The sequence below is a fragment of the Protomyctophum parallelum genome, assembly GCF_964188405.1.
Source record: "Protomyctophum parallelum genome assembly, chromosome: 7".
Taxonomy (NCBI): Eukaryota; Metazoa; Chordata; class Actinopteri; order Myctophiformes; family Myctophidae; genus Protomyctophum; species Protomyctophum parallelum.
Window position 1 is genome coordinate 49,194,133 of NC_139705.1, and position 24,787 is coordinate 49,218,919.

At 42.1% G+C, this 24,787-nt stretch overlaps 1 protein-coding gene across 2 annotated transcripts in view; it reads right to left on the reverse strand.

Moving 5' to 3' along the window:
* Positions 1-9,149: 9,149 nt before the first annotated feature.
* Positions 9,150-24,787, reverse strand: part of LOC310862261 (suppressor of tumorigenicity 14 protein homolog) — a 76,676-nt gene continuing 61,038 nt past the window's right edge. For both annotated transcript variants that reach the window (XM_083770075.1, XM_083770074.1), the window contains 18 exons: positions 23,088-23,244; positions 21,638-21,774; positions 20,456-20,526; positions 19,796-20,004; positions 19,181-19,216; positions 18,516-18,744; positions 17,671-17,807; positions 17,327-17,424; positions 17,012-17,121; positions 16,344-16,477; positions 15,156-15,260; positions 13,616-13,726; positions 13,155-13,271; positions 12,751-12,873; positions 12,045-12,228; positions 11,128-11,402; positions 10,401-10,537; positions 9,150-9,386 (listed from right to left, as the gene is read on the reverse strand). In XM_083770075.1, coding sequence (XP_083626201.1) covers positions 9,225-9,386; positions 10,401-10,537; positions 11,128-11,402; positions 12,045-12,228; positions 12,751-12,873; positions 13,155-13,271; positions 13,616-13,726; positions 15,156-15,260; positions 16,344-16,477; positions 17,012-17,121; positions 17,327-17,424; positions 17,671-17,807; positions 18,516-18,744; positions 19,181-19,216; positions 19,796-20,004; positions 20,456-20,526; positions 21,638-21,774; positions 23,088-23,244 — 2,532 coding nt within the window. In that variant the 3' untranslated portion in view covers positions 9,150-9,224. The remainder of the gene's footprint in view (positions 9,387-10,400; positions 10,538-11,127; positions 11,403-12,044; positions 12,229-12,750; positions 12,874-13,154; positions 13,272-13,615; positions 13,727-15,155; positions 15,261-16,343; positions 16,478-17,011; positions 17,122-17,326; positions 17,425-17,670; positions 17,808-18,515; positions 18,745-19,180; positions 19,217-19,795; positions 20,005-20,455; positions 20,527-21,637; positions 21,775-23,087; positions 23,245-24,787) is intronic.

Below are 24,787 nucleotides of genomic sequence, written 5' to 3' on the forward strand. Positions count from 1 at the left end.
GTGTGTGTGTGTGTGTGTGTGTGTGTGTGTGTGTGTGTGTGTGTGTGTGTGTGTGTGTGTGTGTGTGTGTGTGTGTGTGTGTGTGTGTGTGTGTGAGAGAACCAATGGGGTAGAACACTCCTTATATTATAGGACCCCAGAGAACCAATGGGGTAGAAGACTCCTTATATTAGGACCCCAGAGAACCAATGGGGTAGAACACTCCTTATATTAGGACCCCATAGAACCAATGGGGTAGAACACTCCTTATATTAGGACCCCATAGAACCAATGGGGTAGAAGGCTCCTTATATTAGGACCCCATAGAACCAATGGGGTAGAACACTCCTTATATTAGGACCCCAGAGAACCAATGGGGTAGAACACTCCTTATATTAGGACCCCAGAGAACCAATGGGGTAGAACACTCCTTATATTAGGACCCCAGAGAACCAATGGGGTAGAACACTCCTTATATTAGGACCCCAGAGAACCAATGGGGTAGAACACTCCTTATATTAGGACCCCAGAGAACAAATGGGGTAGAACACTCCTTATATTAGGACCCCATAGAACCAATGGGGTAGAACACTCCTTATATTAGGACCCCAGAGAACCAATGGGGTAGAACACTCCTTATATTAGGACCCCAGAGAACCAATGGGGTAGAACACTCCTTATATTAGGACCCCAGAGAACCAATGGGGTAGAACACTCCTTATATTAGAACCCCAGAGAACCAATGGGGTAGAACACTCCTTATATTAGGACCCCATAGAACCAATGGGGTAGAACACTCCTTATATTAGGACCCCAGAGAACCAATGGGGTAGAACACTCCTTATATTAGGACCCCATAGAACCAATGGTGTAGAACACTCCTTATATTAGGACCCCAGAGAACCAATGGGGTAGAACACTCCTTATATTAGGACCCCAGAGAACCAATGGGGTAGAACACTCCTTATATTAGGACCCCAGAGAACCAATGGGGTAGAACAAACGTTCCGTCCTCACTGCATGTTACACTTTGCTAGTGCAATTAATTCACAGTATAAAATGTAAACCTTCATAAAACTAAATTATTAAATAATTAAACAGACTCTTAGGTTAGGTTTAGGTGTGCTTCCCCGTGGGAGGTTAGGGTGAGTCATGTGCATATTGCCACCCTAACCCTCACACACACACACCCATGGCACAGTGCCATGGGTGTGTATGCATAACAAAACCATGATGCTTCTATGCAATGATTGGTATGAAAAACATCATTGAAGCTGAGAAGTGTCGGCTATGTGGTTGACACGCACTGTGAGTTCAGATATGTACCAGTGCCACTGTCTGCTATTTTGTTTAAAGCTGCATTACACCTCAAGCAGACTGAAATTATGAACCCTTTTGGGTGTTATTTTGTCCATAAAGTGATGCTATTCTTGTGTGATCCTCAATACAGGATTTGATATATCCAGACTAAAATTATTAATATTGCCGCCACCACCAATAAACATGATAATACAGCAGCTATCTGCACCCGGGGAAATCACTTTGCCAGCTTGTGAATGTGATGGACATTTCCATTAATATTTTATTTTTGCCACGGACATGCAAAACAAGTGATCAATGATATTACCAGAACACAAATGTATAGCCTATAGTACTAATTGACTCTTGACGTGTCATAGTGTCTACTCTATTCCACTGCGCTACACATTTTAAAATAAGTCATTTATCAAAACTTATTTTTGGGGAAAAGCCGATCTACAAGCTCACAACACATTACGGGCCGGCATGTTGTGACCTTGTAAATCAGCAATTGTCCTTTCTTCTTAGCCTATAATGACATGCCCAAAATTGGGATTTCAGGGTTAAAGTAGCTATATAGTTACCCAACTTACCCAGAAAGACTGGGAAGTTATCCACTGTATACTGGTGGCCGTCCTGAGACAGGCATTATATGTGGCATAATACATGGTCCAAGTATATATATATGTTTGGGATTTCAATAAATGGGTCTTATACAGTAAGTAGGCTACAGTTGCAGTCCGAGAAAGGGACACTTAGCTGCAAAGGTGAATGGGTGCGCAGTATACTTAATATTAGGTTATTGCAGATGGCCTTTCAGAGGACAGTGTTACTTGGGGACATGAGGAGACAGGAAGTTCTACAGGCTAAACTAGTTTTGTTTGTCAACGTAGCTTAAATAGTTGGTGTCAGTTCATTAAAGTGTGTACTCTAGGTTGATGAGACAACTATGCAATGGAAACATACCTGAGATTCAAAACAGATAAGTACATGATGAGTGATTCATGAAGAAATGTCAGGATTTAAAGGAATGTTTCACTGCTCACTGTTTCACTGTGTTGTTGTGGAGCAAATTTGCTATAACAAAGTAGATAGACTAGACCCCATGCAGTAGTGTCATTGCTGTAACTTGGTATCTGTAATGTGTTCTGTTGCTGCAGGGTGAACTACTGTATGGCTAGCATTATAGTATAATTGATGCCTTACAGCCCCCCCCCCCCCCTGGAATGAGGGAACATAGGGCTGAGGGAACATAGGGCTGAGGGAACATATAGGGCTGAGGGAACATAGGCCTGAGGGAACATAGGGCTGAGGGAACTTGGGTACGGTCCCGTCATGCACGACATAAGCCGTGGATATGCACGGCTTATGGATACACTGCCATGTCTTCCTTCTCAGAATGCATTTCTTTCATCTGGATTCCAAGGGATTCGATTTCCCAAAAGTTGCGTAACTGATCTGACACATGCATGCCTGTTCCTCTCCGACGCTGATGTGCATCACTTCAATGTCCACAACTTCAGTTTGATATTTAGTTATGTTTTGGAACCAAACACATACATATTCAACGTTTCTTTACCTATAACTGGCAGTGCTCTGGTGGAAATATCCTCTTTAATGCATGAAACTGCGGGTGCTACCTCCATCTAATAGGCACCTGGCTTAGGCTACTTGGCTTTGCGTTGGTGCATCTATCCAAATGGTAGCTGTCTGCAGTAATACTAGGCTACTATTGTCAGAGTTGCTTGCTACACTACTAACTGCATCTGCAACACGTGGTCAGCCTGTCTGTCGTTGCCGTGGTCGGCGCATCTATCATGCGCTGTATAATTGACTGGCTGTTTGACAGCACTCTTCACAGTGAATGCCCTGCGTTCTACAATTACGCGCAGCCGCTGTAGGTTTTCCTTTTTTCCGTTATTTTCTCCCAGTTGCGCTCTGAGCGCTCTCTTGATTCTCTCTCTGGGGGGTCATGCGTTCCTTGCGTAAGATTGGCCGTTCTCTCGGCTCTCCACTTATTTTTGTACAAATGACATTAGGTTTTTTACACTGAACGTATTGTTCTTTCCTTTCCATCACCATCCTCATCACCGCCAGTTTGACGAGTGAACCCTAATGTGATTTCCTCCGGTATCATTTTCATGAGAATTTGGCACAATACGTTTCCATACGTGTCGGATACAACTCCCATTGAATCTAGGCTTCTTAATAAAAAATCATATTTCAATCAATAAAAAAACCGGCTTCACTTAATATCTCTTGTCAACCAGTAGATGTCCCACCTGACCAGGATGTATTTTTCAGCGAAAGAGTATATGGAAACCACCTCCAGTGGAGGTGGTTTCCATATAGAGGTCCTCCACCACTGCAGATGTGTTATTATAACACACTATAATTATATCAACACACTCGTACTATACACATTGGTCAAAATAGGGTTTTATTCACTAAGAAACGTATGGTATTTTAGCTTTCAAATAACATACATACAATATTTAGGACATTTCATTTGTAACGTAACCTTTTGGTTGAGGATAAATCAGAAAAGACACAGCATTGTGTTTCAAATTAAATATAGGCTACTATACTATAAAATGTCTTTATAATTAATTAATCAATTACCAGTATATACTGTACATGCACGTCCTACAAACTGCAGACCTGCAAGAATGTCAGAGCCACTGACAGAACTGACAGTCTCTGTCGTTCTGTCACAGAACAGTCACACAACAGTGTATACTAGTGTGTACATCCTACAACAAATTGCAGATCTACAAGCTCACAAGGTGTCAGATGTGACGCGTTGTGTGCTTGTAAATCTGTGTGTACACATACACTTCACATGGCATGTGATGACAGTGACACATAGTGATTCCATACATGATAGAATCATTTGTCACTTCATCTAATCCTGCATAGTTCCCACGCAGGCCAAGGGTTTGGCTTCTTGGTTGTTTAGTTCCTCCATGTAAACCCGCTGAACGGGTCTGACCCGTTTTAATGTTCCACCAAACAAACAGCAGAGCATCAACACAACTTCACTTTATTGTCACGCACGTTGTCACAACATTTAAAGAAAAACAGTGGAAGTAAAAATATCAAATATATATATTATATATATATAAACAAATCTTATCATTATGTCATCTACCATGGTCTGCATATAAAAATGGTTACCAAGATCGTTACAAAATATGGCAAAATTAACATTATAGACACTTCCCAATTAAAACTATTTCAGTACAAGAATACATTCTACAGTAAAGTTTTTAAATTTAGAGCAGCTCATCATTTTAGGCCTTTTTCTCCTCAATTTAGTCGTTAGACGTATAAAGCCTTTGTCCTAAATCAAATCAAATCAAACTTTATTTATAAAGCACATTTAAAAACGACTGTCAAAAAGTGCTGTACAAGTCAAGAAAAAAACATATAGCAACAGCAATGCAATCAAATAAAAACAATACATCAATGTCAAGTGGGTACATATCATATGAATAGGCCTATAATAGGCACTAAGGTAAGAGGTGCTCAAAATGAAAGGTTGGAAATTAAACTGGGTTGTGATTAAAAGCTAGGTCGAAAAAATGGGTTTTAACTTAAGCAGAGATTTAAAAGTCTCAATGGACTGGGCGGATCTGATGTAGAGAGGAAGGTTATTCCAGAGCCTAGGGGCAGCCTACCCCTCCCACTCACCACTCCCTGCTGACAGATGCCCCACGGCCCGTAGGAGTACATTATGCAATGACCAATATCACCTTTCCGCCCGGCTTCCTTCCCCCAAACACGGGCCAATTGTGTTCGTAAAGACCCCGATAAAGCTGGTTGCACCGCGGTGGATTCGAACCCACAACGTCCCAATAGTGGTGATTGTGACAGAGCAGCCTCTGTCAGAGTAATGTAAGCTGTTCAACAATACACATTCATTGTAGTGTATTTGTAACAAGAAGGTGCACATTCTGCTGTGACATGTGAATCTAATATACTTGTGTTTATCTATGCAGATGCTGTAATTGGGAAGCTGCCTTGATTGCCTGAAGAGAGCTCTGATTGATTGCTTTAGGGGGAGCATCTTGGGTGTTGCTAAATGCTTAGCCAGGGGTGGAGTCAGGAGTCTATATAAAGGGGAAATGGTTCAGTAGAGAGTGGGCTCTGCCATGGGGAGAGGTTGACTCCAGTACCGCTCTGTTTAAAGGTATATTCAGTGATTTCACTTAATTCAAATATCACTTATTTTTTTGTTTTGTTGTGATAATCCGCCCTATTATAGAATGTGCTGACCATATAAGGAGTTCCTCCCTGTCCCCAGTTAACCCCTGGGGGTCAAAAAACCTTAGGTTTCGTTTTTGACTCTCTATCCTGATTGGACGAAAGGCTGGGTCCCAAGCCAAAAACGAAACTGAAGGTTTTTTGAGTGAAATCACTGAATATACCTTTAAGTTATGTTTGTTATTTGAGTTTCTTCTTTTCTTCAGTTATTTCACCTATGTTGTCCAGGCCTGGAACACATTACACTTTATTTTTCACCTGCAAGTCTGCCTCAGGTCCAGTATGTCATTTTAAAGGTTTTATTACTGACAAACAGCCGATCTACAATCCCACTTGGTCACAGTGATGGCCAGGGACTTTACCACTGGACCAGTGGAAGTTGTCCTTGACTGGCCTGCATAGACAATGCCATGCCATTAGTTTGCATGTTCTCCCTGTGTTTGTGTTGGGTTTAGTGCAGATACTCTGGTTTCCTCCCACACCAAAATGCATGCATACTGTATGTATACTGTAGGTACATAGTATTGACATTGACATTACAATACAATTGGAGTTGGTCCCAGAGCCCTGAACTGTGGCTGCTAACTGCTCCTATTAGTTAGGACGGGTCAAATGCAGAGGACATAACCCCAAGAAGGGGATAAAACATTTATATTAAAATATAGATATAATTCATTAGTGCAAGTGTCCGACGCTCCGGTGGCGCGGAACGTCACTAAGTCTAACTGTAACCCAAACCTCACACTAACCTAAACATTGTTCAGACTATTGGGCCCGGGCCATCTGAATATTGGGCAGATACTGGGCATAAACAAGCAACCTTTACATTAAGAGGTTTTCTTCAAGTTGGTGGGTCTCATCTCATTAGCATCACAGAAAACGTCACATATTTCACTGACCTGCAGACCTAAAGCTATACTCCTCGTTCTTCCCTTGCATCAGGCATCAAACTATTTAATGTCCGTTTGCTTCAGTGAGTCTAATCTTTGGAGGATGCAGCCTTTCTACAGGAGTGTGTCTGTCTGTTAATATTTCAAACCACTGGATCGATCAGCACCAACGTTCTAGTGTTATTATAGTATAGTTGACTAAAAGTAATGGAACCAAATGGACCCGTTGGTTCCATTTGTGCCCTCTCCAAGTTATAGACCCGTAAGGGTCCATTTGAACTAAGGTGGTCCCACCCAGACCCTACGTTGAGAACCAGTGATATAGAACGGTACAAAGAATTAGACTTCATAGTCATCTACAGCACCACACCTGTCAACCAGCAGATGGCGTGGTTTGACCCGTTTTCACAATTCTAGATTCAACATTAATATAAATTCTCTGTAGTTTACATACAAAATGAACAGAAAACTGTTCTTAAATTTTATCTCAAATAATAACTTCATAAAATAAAATAAACATAAGCTGTCTGCCAACCAGTAAGAAAACACCCACACCTATGAACAGTAAAGGGACACTTCTTTTTGCAAAAAGATTATGTTAATGATGTTTAGAAGATTTAGAACACTTTCCTGGGGGTCTTTATGTGTGTAATATGTGGTTTTAGATATTTTCGATTTGAGCAGTGAGCCCAGTGTCTCTGATGTCATGGACACTGGGCTCACTTCCTTCCTGGACTACAATTCCCATAATGCTTTGGTGCACTGCTCCTCCTTGTGGATAGGGGGAGGGCTGTCTTACTGAGACAACATGTAGTCCAAGGAAGCTCTGAGAAGTGAAGTGGTCACATGACTGGGCTGCGCCATGACACTTTCATGGACACTTTCATGGGAGCCAAACTCACACAGGAAGTGCAATGAATACATGGCAGTGAATGGAGCCGGCTGGACCAGCTCATAACAAACATTATTCATGAACAATTGAGACCTTTTGTAAAGTAATCACTTCTGGAAAATAACAGAAGACATATCACAGGTTGTTTTCTAATCACTTACTTTTCCATGTGCACAAAGTGCACAGTATTTAATTTTATCTGAGGATCTAAACAGCAGCAGGTATCGTTTCTGGCTCCGAAGTATAGCGATATTTGGCGGTGGGAAGTCTTGCGATACTTGGTGCGTTCAGAAATGTACTTTGTACTTTATGGTATCTCTATTTTTATAGAGATACCATACCTCTATAAAAATTACACAGTGTACACATCGAATAACAACACAGCAGACAATAGTCTGTTAAATGTCTTCTGTTATTTTCCAGAAGTGATTACTTTACAAAAGGTCTCAATTGTTCATAAATAATGTTTGTTCATGAGCTGGTCACTGAGCTCTCATTGACTCCAATGCATTCTGCCAAACTTCCGGGTAATTTGGCTCCCATGAAAGTGTCCATGAAAGTGTCATGGCGCAGCCCAGTCACGTGTCCACTTCACTTCCTTCTCAGAGCTTCCTTGATGTAGTCCAGGAAGTAAGTGAACCCAGTGTCCATGTCCGTCCATGACATCAGAGACACTGGGCTCACTGCTAAAATCTAAAATATCTAAAACCACATATTACACACATAAAGACGCCCAAGAAAGTGTTCTAAATCTTCTAAATCTTCATTTGTTTTGCAAAAAGTGTGAAGTGTCCCTTTAACCACCTTTAAACCCTTTAGACTTCATTTTCACAGGTTCAAACAGTCTGGAACTACACTTCCTGAAAGCAGAGAAAGGAAGCTGTCATCTGTTCATCATTTCCGTTCATGAAAATACATTTAAATATTTCTTTAAAATATATAATTTGATTTACAGTAGGACACATTTATGCAACGGAAGCGAGGAGGAAGTGGGACATCCGCTTCCCACACATAAATTGTGCGCAAGAGAGAGACTAGTGTTCAAGTGGTTAAAGAGCCATGCAAGACACACCCAAACTTATGAATATTAATGAATGAGAACCAGAAGTCTGTGGGCGTGATCTCTCTGTGTTCTCTCCTCCGTGTCATACCCATAGTGATAAAAGGATAGAGACCGGACCGGAGCGACAGCCCAGCCCTCCCACTATTAATTTCAGTGGAAGTTGCTCAGTGGCGTTTTGAAGCACCCGGAAGAACCGTCTACTTCCGCATTTGACCACCTTGGTGGTCAAATGCGGAAGTGCAAACGAGTGCTCAATGTTAAAGCCCAGCTGCACGGGGTTTCCTCGTCATGAATCCACGGGTCCGCCTGCAGTTCATGCTCTAACCACTAGGGCCGAGTGCTTCAGTGCTGGAGAGCCTCCCTGGGGGTTTGGGTCATACCCTAGGAGGGGTTGGCGAAAGGGCCTTTCTGTGTGGAATTGGCATGTTCTCCCCGTGTCCCCAAGGGTAGGTACCCTCACAAAAACACGCAGTAGTCCTGGTATCTCTAAACTCCTCCCCCTGGCCAGCCAGGGCGCCTGACGGAGGGGAAAGGAACATCGTGTTCATTCCACGCACTACGTCCAACCAGGGAAACTCCAACTGTCAGGTGAAAAGAAGCGGCTTGGACTCCTCATGCAGTGAAGGAAGTATGAAGCCAGTCCGTTGCTCTCCCCATGTTGGCAGATGGAGTGTAGCGCCCAGGATTACATTAGATAATTGACACATGGGTGAGAAAAATGGGGTTACAAAATAAAAGTTTTAAGAGAAAAATACCCTGAGTTTTGCAGTTTGCGGTTTCAATAAGCTACAGGGGTGTGCTCTCACTGCTCCCAGGTCACTATAGGTCCTATAGGCTAGACTCCAGTCATCTGTGTGATCCAGCCGCGGTACTTGCTGACCTTGGTGTAGACGCCAGGCTTCTGCTTTCGGCCACAGCCGTCGCCCCAGCTGACCACGCCCGCCTGGAAGTGCCTCCCACTGGGCCCCGGGACGGACAGCGGACCCCCAGAGTCCCCCTGAGAGATGGGACAGTGTCACAGGTTATCACATTATCTGCTGATCACGTGTTCTGTATACATCAGTGGTTCCCAAACAATGGGTTGGTCACAGACACATATTTATGGGTCCCTTTATTTAATAAAGTATTTATTTGTTTTTAATTCAGACAAGTACATACAAAAATAAAATAAACCATTCCCAAAAAAGCTAACCAATTCATGAATTAAAAACAAATTCAAATTAATTTTTATTTGAGTTAATTTTTTGAATAAATACGGTAAAAAAATAAAAGAATCCAATAATTAGAAAAACAATGTTTAAGAGGTCTACATCGTTGCCATCAGGTCAGAGACGAAGAGTTCTTATAATTGTAGCAGGAAGTTTCGAGGAAGCAATCTGATTAGTTGAAATAGCCATGCTTCAAACGAGCATGAGCACGCACCTAATCAAAACTTAAAAGTCAGCTGTGCTGATGAGATGGAGAGTCACAGAGCATATAGCCGGCTGAGTGGCTAGGCTTAGAGGCTAGCAGTTTGCATGGGATATTTGAGATTGTAGTGTAGTGGCATTAAAAAATATGAATTTCTATCGAATATCTTGGTTACAATGAAATTGAGTTGAAGTGTATTTTTTTTAAGAGTAACCGTTGTATTATCGCAATATTACACTCGGTGTGCTTTACCGTGATTATTGGCACTTCAGCACTGCTTACGGAACTCTGCAAAAGCCTCGTTCCTGCAGCCAATAATCACGGTAATGCACAACCTCTTGTGTTAAATATTGCTTACTAGAACAGAGAACAGGAGATGATGTTTGTGTAGTTTACAGGCACTGAGGATGATGGGAGATGATGTTTGTGTAGTTTACAGGCACTGAGGATGATGGGAGATGATGTTTGTGTAGTTTACAGGCACTAAGGATGATGGGAGATGATGTTTGTGTAGTTTACAGGCACTGAGGATGATGGGAGATGATGTTTGTGTAGTTTACAGGCACTGAGGATGATGGGAGATGATGTTTGTGTAGTTTACCTGACAGGCGTCAACGCCTCCCTGCAACACTCCAGCACACATCATGTGTTCAGTGACCTGGTTCTCCATCAGCTTGTTGCACACGGTGCCGTTGATGACGCGGACCTCCGCCTTCTGCAGCACGCTTTCTGCAGAACCTGCAGTCCAACAAACCACAAACACCACCGCTGCTCAGTTCCTTTCTTCATACGTAGTTGAAATTTGCGAGCACTCGTGCAAAAGCAAGACAGTTATAAAAATTATGTAAAACCTTCAAAGGAAGGGACCACACATTCCGAGGAAATGGTGAAAGCACGTGTTTTGCCTCGGGTGCATATCTTTGGTCCGACATACAGTCCAACACAAATTAGTCCCGACACCCTACCCCGAAACCCTAACCGCACGCAGAAGCCACAGGTGACTCTTAACCGGCCACGCATGTGTCTTAACCGGCCACGGATGTCGGACTGTCGCATGTCGGACTGTCAGTACGTCAGACCAACGAATACGCCCCTTTCGCCTCACTATTCTGCTGCGGGCCTCCGGCGCCAGAGTTTCCTCTGGGTTGGCCCAGCCCAGGCACAGTTCACCATGTGTTTAAAGACAAGCGGTCTGACAGAACCCGAGTTATGACCAGGAGGACAGAGAGCCAAATCCGACGGACACAGGTTTCTGCAATGTATAGACATCATAGATGTCTAAATTCAAATGCTGTCTTCATAACAGCAATCAATAGAGTATGGTTCACCTTCCTCCCGGGACGCACCCCAGCCAGTGATCCATGCCGCCGTGCCTACAGGGAAGTGGTGGGTGGCGGCGGGCAGGCAGATGGGATAGACGTTCTGGTTGAGGACCAGCGGCTCGCCGTCCAGCTCCATCAGCGCTATGTCGTTGTCGTAGGTGTCCGGGTCGTAGCCGGGGTGACGGATGATGCGTTTGATGTTTTTCTTCACCGTCCACTGATTGGTCAGGCCCTGGGCGTGGAGACCCAAGAAGGCCTCCCATAGGTCAGCTCTGGAATACCTGGTGTTGCGTCACAAATAACACATGAGTCTGTCCATTATTTGATGGCAAGTATCAAAGTGTACATCTGTACAATCTGTACATTTTATGTAAGATCTGAACCCCAAATATCAAGCCCTCAGAAGAGTAGGGAGACCACAGATGACATACTCTTACGTGGTTCCCAAACCTTTTAGCCCACAACCCAAAAGAGAGATTAAACATTTGCCCGGGCCGGGACCCAAACTAGTGAAAATAGCTGATCTACAAGCTCACAACGTGATGCGACGCTTTGATGTGAGCCTGTAGATTGGCTATTTTCACTAGTTTTAAATTATTTTGAAAAATCATTGAATTAATTTATAATTCATGAAAAGAACTGCATTTTTAGGGAGACTAAATTATTATTATTATTATTATTATTTTTGAAATAACAAAATGAAAGAAAATAAAGAATAAGTCTCGAGTCCTGTTCGGGAAGCAGTGCTCTAAGTCTAACATACTGATTGGTTAAATACATTTTATTCAAATAAGTTCCGGGTAGCAGCTCTAAATGATGAATTTTCTGTAGGCCTATGTACATGATTTTATTATATTTCATGTCTACATACAGCCATTACGTATTAGGAAGCGCTCCGTCTCTAGTCATCAAAACAAACGTACTGCACTTTGTCGCTGTCGTGGGCACAGTGTCCGGCGGTCAGCAGCCAGCGGTCGCTAAGCACCGACGCTCCACAGGTGTGACCACTCCCCTTGACGTGAAGACTGACCTGCCAAGGCCACTCCCCCTCCCTGGAGGCCTGACCACCCACGATGCGGGAGCTCTTGTAAGGCCTGAGACCACACTCTGAGACACACGCACGCACACGCACACACACACACACACACACACACACACACACACACACACACCATTTCATGTCAATAACTTGAAAGCCCCAAAAGACGTACTGAAAAACTGAAGGAATATCCCACGTTACACAACATTTTGTATGTACAAGACGGAGCTATTATTTGCATGGCAATGTCGGGCATTGATTTACCTCCCAAAAAAAACGTATGCTATAGTACAAAACTTCAATGTTCATTTGTGTCTGTTTATGACCATCTCAAGTGGGTTTTTTTAATAACTTTATTGAAATGTTGAAATGCCACAGCGGTGAAAATGCCACACTTCACAGGCAATGCATTGAACCTCGTCACTTTTCTCGCAGAAAATATCCGTTGTTCGTGCGTATGTATTTACGTTGTTGCACTGAAGTATAAACTAGGATTTAGACTTTAGAGTACCAAACACACAGAAACATGTAAAATGCATATACATACAGGCTCGTATGAAATAGTATGTACATATTTATTGTAAACTCACGACAGTCTTTCTCGTCAGAGCCGTCCTCACAGTCTTCCTCCTCGTCACACTCCGGGTTGAGTTTGGTGACACACCGGCTGTTTGCACAGCGGTACGTCAACGCAGAACACTGCACCACCCCCGCTACACACACACACACACACACACACATTATTAAAGAAATATATACGATTATTTTAAGTCAATCTAAATCACAAGTTAAATATAAGTTAACAACTCAGCAGCTACCATCAGCTTTACTTAGTCTTCCTCAAGCCATGCTACTCATTATGCTGTGCTGGCACTGCCCGGGATCGAACCCATGACCTTGTGTCCAAAGGCCAGTGCTCTATCGATGATGTAATCGATAGAATAATCGCTAAGAAAATAATCTCTATAGTGTCTGCTCTAAGTGATGTACTTACATTTCTTGCAGCCTGCCTCATCAGAGCCGTCAGAGCATTGCTGCCGTCCGTCACACCTCTGTGTTTCTGGAACACAGCCTCCGCTACGACAGCTGAACTCTCCCGGGCGACACGTAACTACAACACAACAAAACAAAATACATTGCTATTGATCAGTGCTATTGATCAGTGCTAGTGATCACTGCTTCCCAAACTTTGGGTCGGGATTTGGGAGGGAGGGGGTCCCAGATGACGTTTTTTAAATGCTGATCTACAAGCCTCTACAAGCGTTGTGAGCTTGTATATCTTCTATTATCACAATATGTAACTGTAGAACAGAGGAACTAAATGTATCTCTATACAATTCCAAATACTTGTCAGGGTGGGGGGCTTTCAAATATGATTCTTTCGGGGGGGGGGGGGGGGGGATGAAACATAACCAGGGTGGCAGTGAGGTATTATAGTATAATAATTATACTCACGACAGTTCATCTCGTCCGTGTCGTCTCCACAGTCGTCCACTCCGTCACACTGCAGGAAGAGAGCCTTGCAGCGGCCGCTCCTACAGCGCAGCTGGGTCGACACGTCACACGCTGTACAGAAACACACCGAGAGGGAGATCAAAGACTGTCTCTTTCATCAGTGGTGGAACGTAACTAGGTACTGTGTGATGCCCCACACATATGAGTAGAATATGCCTGCCTGACTGTCATCCTGTAGGTGAGCCTGGGTAGGGCATTGGCCTGATGGCTGATGGGAGAGCACCTGGGCCCGGTGTCTCCCAGAGGCTATAAATGCCACACTCATCCCATTTGAGAAGAGAGATCCATAGGAGGCAGACCTGCTGCCTCTGGATGGAGCATTAGCCTCCATGCCTCAGCTCCTTTATGTTTGATTATTCTTTCCATCCACACATGCACCACACCATGTATCACCCATCCATACACTACACCTACACCACTGATTCACTGACTCCACACCTCATAGGACCTGTTGCCTGATTATGTTGTTATGTTGTAATTCAGTTTTTTAAGTTAATGTCTAGCCATATATAATAAATACAGTTTCTTATACTGTTGCGCTGTCTCCTGCCTCCCAATCTTTGCCATAGCATGAGCCAGCTATGACAACTGTAAGTACAATTTTGTGGTATTTTTCAATCCTTGGATTACTACAATTCCACTACATACATTAAAGCTGCTATGCAATTATGTCAACATTTTAATGACCTTTCTTTTTTTTTTCCTTTTTTGGTATTCAGATAGCCAGCATTTAGTGACACATCTAGGGGCCGCAATCTGCATTCAAAGCTTTCCCTAGAAGCTTTGTCATTGGTCGATTTGCCTGTCTGCTTCCTGATTGGTTAGTCATTGGTTTTTTCGACCAATGACAAAGCTTCTAGGAACATCTTTGAATGCAGATTGTGACCCCTAGATGTGTCACAGAGACTACATTTCTTGGGAGCGTTCTACCCATTGCTGGCTGTATGACTAAAAAAAAAAGATAATTACAATGTTGTCATAGTATTGCTTATAGCAGCTTTAACCACTTCAGCCCTATTTGAAAATATTTGTATACATTTCAAAACATTAACATTAATTACATTAATTAATTTAATTCTGCTTGCCGAGTACTTTCTACTCTTGTAACTATAAGTACATTTTGATGCCAATACTTTTGTACTTCTACTCAAGTACATTTTGAATTCCAGACTTTTACTTGTAACAGAGCATTTCTACATTGCTGTATTTGTACTTTTACTTAATTAAACATGTGAGTACTTTTTCCACCGGGTGCAGTACTTAGTTTAGACAGTTTTTGGTTTAGACTAGTCATTGGTTAGACCAGTCACCAGTCATTACAACTACATCTACAACCTATCTCAAACCCTCACCCTAAACCTAACCTCCCACGGGGCAGCACACCTAAACCTAACCTTAACCCATGTCTAACCAATGACTAGTCTAAACTAAGTACTGTCTTTCATTGGGTCTGGTAAGGACATGAGTGAGAGTGACGTACTGCAGTTGTCTTCATCGCTGTTGTCGTGGCAGTCGTCCCAGCCGTCGCATCTCAGAGTGCTGTCGATGCACAGGTTGTTGGAACACTGGAACCTCCCTGGACAGGCTGGAGGAAATAAATACAGCGTTCATTTATCCAATCCAGAAGGGTCCAGTTGGTCACATTTGTATACTCACGCTTTAGAAATTGAAACTCAGAGCAATTTAAGAGCAATTTATACTCCATCACGTGGCTGCTTGCCGACAAGGACACGTTTTTAACTTTTAAATCGGTTTAGCTTGTAGGTCTGCTATTACCCCAGGGGTTTAATACTAGCCCCCTGTCCTTTATTCCCCCTCTACAATACATATCTTCACCTCAGAATAGGGAGGCTAGTGTGTTGCCAAATGTAAATTTGATTTTTTCTTTTTAAACATGTGTGAAGCATCCCAACAACAATGCTTTTGTAACGAAGACAGTATCTGCCTCCAATGGTGTTTTTCTTTTTTTTCATGCATAGATTATATGGACTATCAAGATGTTCCACATTCTTTTCATTTCCTGGCTGTTGAGGTGCGTTTGACAGAGCTTACAGAAAGAAACTAAGCACATACACAGACATCCTGGCACAGTTTAACCAACCAGAGAAGTGGCTCCCAAACATGTTAGCTCAAAGAAACAAAAGAGTTTGACTTTTGCCCGGGATCCAAACTAGTGAAAAGTTGTGAGCCTGCAGATCTGCAATTTTCAGTATACTTTATTAGATACATGTGTTCCGATCAGGCCAGTCAATCTAAGATTTGACCCAAAAGAAATCGCAATAGTAATCATTCAAGGTTTTTTATGATCCTCAGGGTCATCCAAATAACATTCAAAATTGATTATTATATACATTTTGGATCATAGCAAATTCAGGGGTTGAACGTTGGGGTACCATTGAAAACCTATAAGGCAAACATTTCACATTTGAATTATGCTTTAAGTAGCATGTGATGTGTCAAACTAGGGGTTATTCATGATTCTGAATCAATTGCAAGCATATAGTTTTGCACAAAAAACACTTTTTGGGCAAAAAACCTTTGAACGATTACTATTTCAATTTCTTTTGCGTCACAACTCACGCTCACTTTACTTGATTCGGTAGCGTAGCTCAGAATCTGTACTTGAGAGCATACATGAAAAAGTGACAAAAACAGATTGAAGGCTTACGGTTGGTTGGGACGAAAGCTTCAAACTGGGCGGAGAAACCGTAGTCAACGTAGGACTTGTCCGAGAAGAACTTGACCTGCATCTTGTTTCCCTGGCTGGTGACCACAGCACTGTCTGCTCTGTCCCCACAGAGCCTACAGGAGCAGAGAGACAAGGACATGACACCCTACAATTTAGGCATTTAGCAGACGCTCTTAATCCAGAGCGACTTACATTTAAGCAAGAACAAAAGCATGGGAATACATCACATAAAAGCATTTATCATGAAACATGCGTAAGCTAAGAAAGTAACAGTGGAATATCTATATAATGAAACTATACATACACTATACATATAAACTATACATATTTACTACTATGCTATACATATGTACTATGGCGTGCTATGACTATATACAATACAATTATAGTGCTGTCTACAAAACATGCTATAAGTCTGTGTCAAATGCTATCTAAGCCAACAGAAATGCTATCTAAGGGGTTGATGGAGTCTGAAAAGGTGGGTTTTCAGGCTACGGCGGAAGATTGGGAGTGATGCTGCAGTTCTGACTGCAATGGGAAGTGCATTCCCTACCTACTGTACATACATGATCTTATCTGAAGGTTATGATAGGTAAGAGAACAAAGCGGCCTTGTTCAAAACACAATGACTACACTGGATGTCTGACCTTTGGCCGTTGACCTGGATATAATCTTTACGACACGCCTTGGTGTTCTGCCCTGGTTCAGACAAGGAGAATTTGGTGAACTGAACCTTCACAAACTTTCCTTCAGGGACCTGAGAGAAACAGAGTGAAACATTCATTTATATCAACATCATGAAAAAAAATATATAAAAAACTAACGAATATGGAATATGCATTTATTTACTCCTTGATATTGGTTATCGGACCCAAAAATCGGTCAGGCTCTGCTAACGACGAATGGACCATTCAAATGACTAACTGAATGTACTGGGGTCATAATTAGAACCCTTAGCTTACCTGGATGTCCCAGACACAGGTGATCCGCGGAGGGTAGTTAGATGGAAAATATGGGGATGTGAAGGAACCTTTGAGTCCTGACAGCTTTCCACCACACTCTACAAAACAGGGTGCAAATAATAACACGGTTGTCACCAAACTTTATATTTTGCAGATTGCTGTAATCTAAGAAGCAAATGTTTGTCATTATATTACTGTAATCTGATTGTTGTCATGTATCTGTGAGATTAATTATTTAATCTTTTTGTAAATGTAATCTTACATACATAGATTGACATGTTCAGATTGAATCTGTACATGTCAATGTAATGTATGTAGAGATGACCTGTAATACAGGTCCATACTTTGGCTGTTGACGGGGACCTGGGAGTACGCGGCTCTGAACCCAGGGAAGTTCTTCTCCTCACTGGTGACCAGGACCAACAGCATGACGTTCCCCGATGACAGGAAGGACAGGGGAGCATGGGAATATCCACACTTCCTGTGGAAAGATCAGCCGTTTAGCATATCTGCATAGTAAATCGACTATATCTGCGTAGTAAATCGACTATATCTGCGTAGTAAATCGACTATATCGGCATAGTAAACTAATATCAAGACTTTGTAACTGAAGTGCTTTCAAGATGCCATTGATGTGCTTTCAAGATGCCATTTTCATGTTGTTGATGTGTATCATAATTCTGTCTGTCTGTCAAACAAGAGTGCCAGTTTGAAAGTGCTTAAAGGTATATTCAGTGATTTCACTTAATTCAAATATCACTTATTTTTTTTGTTTTGTTGTGATAATCCTCCCTACTATAGAGTGTGCTGGCCATATAAGGAGTTCCTCCCTGTCCCCAGTTAACCCCTGGGGGTCAAAAAACCTTAGGTTTCGTTTTTGACTCTCTATCCTGATTGGACGAAAGGCTGGGTCCCACAGCCAAAAACGAAACCTAAGGTTTTTTGAGTGAAATCACTGAATATACCTTTAAACAGTGAGTCAAAGATGTGAGCACTTACTCTACTCAATCTGTTAATGCACAGTGTTCTATATAGGAGCCAGGAGTCATAGACTGTAGATCCCAGGCTCACTCACTGTTATATACAACTCCATCGGACAGTGCGTCCGTTTCCCTACTTCGTAAAGTGTGCTGTTATTTCTCTTGCCTCGTGACTCATGTTTGAACTCATTTTGAATTGTTCTACTCACTCCGTTAACACACGGTGCTCTATGGGAGCCAGGGAGTCATAGATCTTGATGAAGTCCTGCTTGCAGTCCTCCTCCAGCATGAAGGTGTCAAAGTCCAGTTTGACCCGGTGACCCGGCTCCGCCCTCAGCTTCCACTCCAGGTACGTGTTGGGTGCATACGGGGAGTTCGGAAAACCCGGAGACCGGAGCGTTCCATTCTTACGGGTGTGGATTGGAAACGACTTCCGGGCTGAAAAACAAATCAAATGTTACACACTACTAAAGTACTAGTTAGTTTTTTTTTTTAATGAGAACTAGCTTAAGATATATTATTTTCCAAAACAAAAAAAAAGGGTTTGTTCTTGTACTTTTATGAAACTGAAAGCACCAATCAAAAGAAAAAGAGACTTGACTGGTCATTTATATCCTTAATTTAAAATAAAAAAACTAAAAAAAACTAAGACAGTATAGCCTCTATATTGAATGTATTTATACAGTTTGTAGATCATGATCTTTTTTCTTTTCTTAATTATCCCACAAATGTTCTGTTTGGAACCATGTAGGGTTATGGATAAATACAGTGCACTATACAGTACACTAACCAAATATTGGTACAGTAATTTGATGAGGGAACCTATAGTTTATTCAAGAAATTCAAAACAATTATTTTTAGAAATACATCTTACCAATAAATGTTTTCTTGGTCATACGTGGGTCCAAAGCTGAGAAAAGGAAATAATGAGCTTGTGAGCTTAAATACATCTGCTGTTTTTGCTATAAAAATAAATAAATAAAAACCTCATCAAACCCTGTACACTCAAGACACACTCCATATATGACCAGACCTCATCAAACCCTGTACACTCAAGACACTGCCCACGCTGTCACCCTTAGATCTCCATATATGGAGCTGACCTGTAATGACATTCCATTCCAAATGCCCAGGCGTTTTTATATAGATTCATAGAAAACATTTTCAATATTATGCAAAAATAATGGTGGATTGTGTGCCAGCGATTCTCAAACCTTTTCATGTCAAGGACCCCCAAAATAGACGATCTATGTCTCTATGACTACAAGCAGACAGCGCTTCACATTATGACTTGTGTGCTTGCAGATTGGCCATTTTCAAATGGCTGAAATAAAAATGAGGGTTAAATTGGTTAAACTGATTGTGATGTTACCACATACCGGACCCTGATACTCCCTCGAGACCCCACTTTTAAAACCCACTGGTGTAATGTCATGCGACAGGCCTACTGTAGGTCCTAACTACAGTATGTGGAATGCAGTGGACCTACCTCCCGCCATGACGTTTTTGTAGGTCAAAGGGTTTTTGAGGGGCTTTGGAGGGTTTGGTCCGATCAGTAGGCGTCCTTTCCTTTCTGTCTCTGGTTCCTCCAGACCCTCGATGGCCTCGTCCAGCGACCACACTTTGAAGTCTGGGACGTCAAACTGAGACTCGTAGTACGCCACCATGCCGTCACTCCCTCCAGAGTCATCTCCATCACTGCAACACACAGTCAGGAAGTATGTATAGTCTCACGTAGCCAGACAACTTATTCCACAGTCTCTGAATGCTACAGTGCAGCAGGGGTGTCCAAAAGTGCGGCCATGCGGGCCGAATGAGGCCTGGGTAAGAATTTTATGTGGCCCGCGGCTTCATACGTGTATTGTAACTTCTCGCCCAACAGTATGGGACATTTTTAAACAAAATCTCTTCATCAAACAATAGCCGATCTACAAGCGGCTAAGGTACAGTGGTTAAGGTACAGTATTCAAGTATTCTACATGAAGTAAGTTTTGTTATCAGATGATAGCATTATTTCACCCGTTGATTTTATTCACTGTTTTAATTGTTATGGTAATCATCACGCTGCTCTTTAAGCCTGTTCAAGGTTACAGTGCTGTAACCTCGTTAGGAAAAAGCACTGTACAAATAAATTAACATGAAGGCTTACCTGAAGGCTTGAACTGTTGATCCTGTGAAGTATCTGCTCAGCTCTGTGTTCTTATCATAAATCAGTTTCAGCTGAAAGGAAAGGAGGTGATGTGTACATGTTATTCATACTGTACTGTTTATAAATGTCATGACGGTCCCTTGACTGCATTTATGCAGCATTTTTATCCAACACTTTTCACATTCACCCGTTCACACGATGATGGCAGAGGAAACGATGCAATGCACCAACCTGCTCATCATGGAGCAGTTAAGGATTCAGTATCTTGCTCAAATTGATGAGCATTTTGAGGTTTATTCATGGTAACATTTCAAACTGAAACACATCCATTTGGGAATCATAATTATCTGAATCTTTAGATTGCATAAAAATAAATCTACTGCTATAACTTTCTAAAATGTTAAAGATGTCTTGCTAAATAAATACGTCTCTTTTTCCATGGCAGTATTGCAAGACAGTCTTCTACCAGTCAGCCTTATGGTGGGAGAGTTATGATAGCTTATCTGATTATAAGCCTACTGTATGCATACAATAGGCCTATCTTAAGAATTACACCTCAGGTACAGTAATACCTTGAAATGCATGTTGACTTGATTGTGCTTTCATTTGACTGTGGAAATCACCAAAATGTGTGTAAATATTGTTTGAGCCAGGATGTTTTAACCCATTCTGGGTGGGAACCCCTTTTGGTGTTTTAAAGCGTTGTGTTATGCTTTAGCTATTTAAAAATAGCAGATCTACAAGCTCATAGCACGCCACCGAGTGGCGCGCTACGAGCTTGTAGGTCTGCTATTTTTGAAAAATCGTGAAAATGTGGCCCAAATGTTTGAATATATTCTTTCAGAGCGAACGTTTTTAGGGGGTCCCTGGAACAACATATTTTCAGATGGGGGTCAGCGGCAAATTTGATATATTTCTGGGGGTCCTTGACATGAAAATGTTTGAGCACCACTGACATAGAAACAGGTTTTTCAGAAAACTGATTTAGAAGACATTTTGTAGAATCGGTCTCGGTCGAAATGGGTTAATGAATGCGTTAACAAATTATACTATAAAAATAACCATCTGTACATTGAAACTAAAGGATACCAGGTAAACAATGAACCTTGCAGTTGCATCAATGGCATGCCATCTAAATCCCACGTTGACATTGAACTGAGCTGTTTTAAAAGGTGAACTGACCTGTGTGTTGACGAGTGATGCCAGGTGTTTAAACTCTTGGCTGTCTGGGTCTTCATAAGCCTCTGTGAACCTCCTGTTGGAGATGCCCATGGAGCCGATGTAGACCTTCTTCACTCTCACGTCTCTGTCTCTGCGCACTGAAACACAAACGGCCCCAATGTTGACATCTCTGCTGTGGTAGACTATTAAAATGTTTTACTTAAGTAAAAGTATCAATACTGCAATGTAGAAATACTCTGTTACAAGTAAAAGTCCGGAATTTAAAATGTACTTGAGTAAAAGTGCAAATATATTGGCATCAAAATGTTCTTAAAGTACCAAAAGTAAAAGTATCCATTATGCAGAATGTCCCATTTCAGTTTTTCAAATGTATAAAAATCTAATGTATATAGGGATGAAATGGTTCATGTGTGTTTTGCAGTGATAATCAAAATCTACAAAGTAACTAGTAACTGAAGTTTTCAAATAAATGTAGTGGAGTAGAAGTATAATATTTGTAACTGAGATGTAGTGGAGTAGTAAAGAAGTAAAAGTATTGGAAATTGGAAATACTCAAATAAAGTTCAAATACCTCAAAATTGTACTTAAGTAAATACACATTTCTGTTTACCTGTGAATAAAATGTGCTATGACAATATTAACTTGAGGGAGTGACTCACCACATAACTAATAAAAACAATACATTATAATGTCATTGCAATGTAACAATTACAGTCATAGAATGTACGCATGTCTCAGTGTATTACTTTTTAAAGTGTCATTTAATTACATCGAATTGCAGTAGAACAAACATGACATTCTATTCTCTATTCTAAATAGAACCAAATATCACAATTTAACATTTGCAGACATACTTTTTGTGCACCATCTCTATGACCCTGGGGTCATATTATGATCATTTTATGCTTGTATACGTTATGAGTGTTACGTTTTGTTTGTGTATGCCTGTGTGTTTGTGTGAAGTTAGTGAGTGAGTGAGAGTGAGAGAGTGAGAGTGAGAGAGTGAGATAGTGAGAGAGTGAGTGAGTGAGTGAGTGAGTGAGTCACTGTTTCCACACCTACTTACAGTGGAAGTGCCAGACCAGTAGACCAGTCAGTGTGTTACTGTACTTACAGTGGAAGTGCCAGACCAGTAGACCAGTCAGTGTGTTACTGTACTTACAGTGGAAGTGCCAGACCAGTAGACCAGTCAGTGTGTTACTGTACTTACAGTGGAAGTGCCAGACCAGTAGTCCAGTCAGTGTGTTACTGTACTTACAGTGGAAGTGCCAGACCAGTAGACCAGTCAGTGTGTTACTGTACTTACAGTGGAAGTGCCAGACCAGTAGACCAGTCAGTGTGTTACTGTACTTACAGTGGAAGTGCCAGACCAGTAGACCAGTCAGTGTGTTACTGTACTTACAGTGGAAGTGCCAGACCAGTAGACCAGTCAGTGTGTTACTGTACTTACAGTGGAAGTGCCAGACCAGTAATCCAGTCAGCAGGGCCAGAGCTGCTGCTGCGCCCACCAGGCCAACGCCCAGCCACAGCTTCCTGCCTCCTCTCTTCTGCACGTGTTTGGGGTCAGCGGCTGGCAGGAACTGTTCAGCAGCGTCCCAATCACTGTCCTGCACGCGCGCACACACACACACACACACACACACACACACACACACACACACACACACACACACACACACACACACACACACACACACACACACACACACACTACATTATTCACTGTCCTACACGGACCAAGGGGGGTGTGTGTGTGTGTGTGTGTGTGTGTGTGTGTGTGGAATGTGACAGCACTGCAACATGTCGGCTCCTGTCTGTTCAGACAGACAGTTTTCACAGTTCACAGTCACACCCACATCCTCCTGGCTTGTATGTCTTTATGTACATAATCATCTCATCTACTGGACATACAGCTAATACTTTAAATATGGGGTAGACCTACCTATTCTCGGGTCAAGGTTCTGCACAAATAGTTGATCTACACACTCATTGGTTATTTTAATAAATGATCGAGTATCTGCGCTTGTCGATATAATTGTATTAAAGGACCTATAACATAAAATTCAACTTTTTCAATTTCTTTTGTGTTTTTGGGGCTCCCATGTGTGTTTTCTATCCCCACAAATAACCAATTTTGAACAATAAGGCCTTCATGTCATATGGGTGTTTTAGTGGAAATTGCTCTCAGAAACAGCTCATCTGATTTTGGCCTCATCGTGATGTCATCAATGTCACCCTACTTTGTATAATTCCTCCATTTCTTCAGTCTTCAGTTGCAAATTTGCATTTCCACTTTGTTTACAATGTCCACCATTGTTGATTTTCCAAGCTGGCATGGAATGGAAACAAGCCTGGTTTTATCTAGCATGAGTATTATGATGACTCAAATATTAAATAATCTGCATATCAGCACCCTCTCCACCTCAGGACAGTGTGGTACTGCAGCTAAAACTGCTTTCAAAGTCAAGAATGAATTGACAAGGCCTGGTTATATCAGAGTGGTGATTGAGGCTCAAACCATTAGAAATAACTTTGAGGGACATAGACAATATGATTATTAAATATTAAAAGCAGTTTTAAAATGCATGTTATTTGCGCTTTAAATTGTAGGCGCTCTGGTGGCGCAGTGGTAAAGTGTGGGTCGCGGGGCGTGGAACCTGTCAGCAGGGAGCGAGACCAGTGACCACTAAGCCGCTTCTTTGCACCTGACAGGGGGGAGTTTCCCCAGTTGAATGTAGCGCATGGAAGGAACACGTTATTCCAACCAGTTCCTTTCCCCTCCATCAGGCGCCCCGGCTGGCCAGGGGGAGGCAGTTTAGAGACCAGGATTACTGCATGTTTTTTGTGAGGGTACCTACCCTAGGGGACACGGGGGGAGAACATGCAAACTCCACACAGAAAGGCCCTTTCACCAACCCCCGCCTCGGGTATGGGCACTACTGTGGAGTAGAGAACACGCCCCCAGCGCCCACAGCGTCCCACGCGAGAACCGAACCCATGTGAAGCGACAGCACTACCGACTGCGCCACCGTGCCCCTGTTATTATTGTTATAACGATAAAAATGTATCGATACAATTGAGGAGGAATGGGGGTTAACATAATTGGCTACTCTGAATCATAATAGATTAAATTAATTAGTTCAATTATCT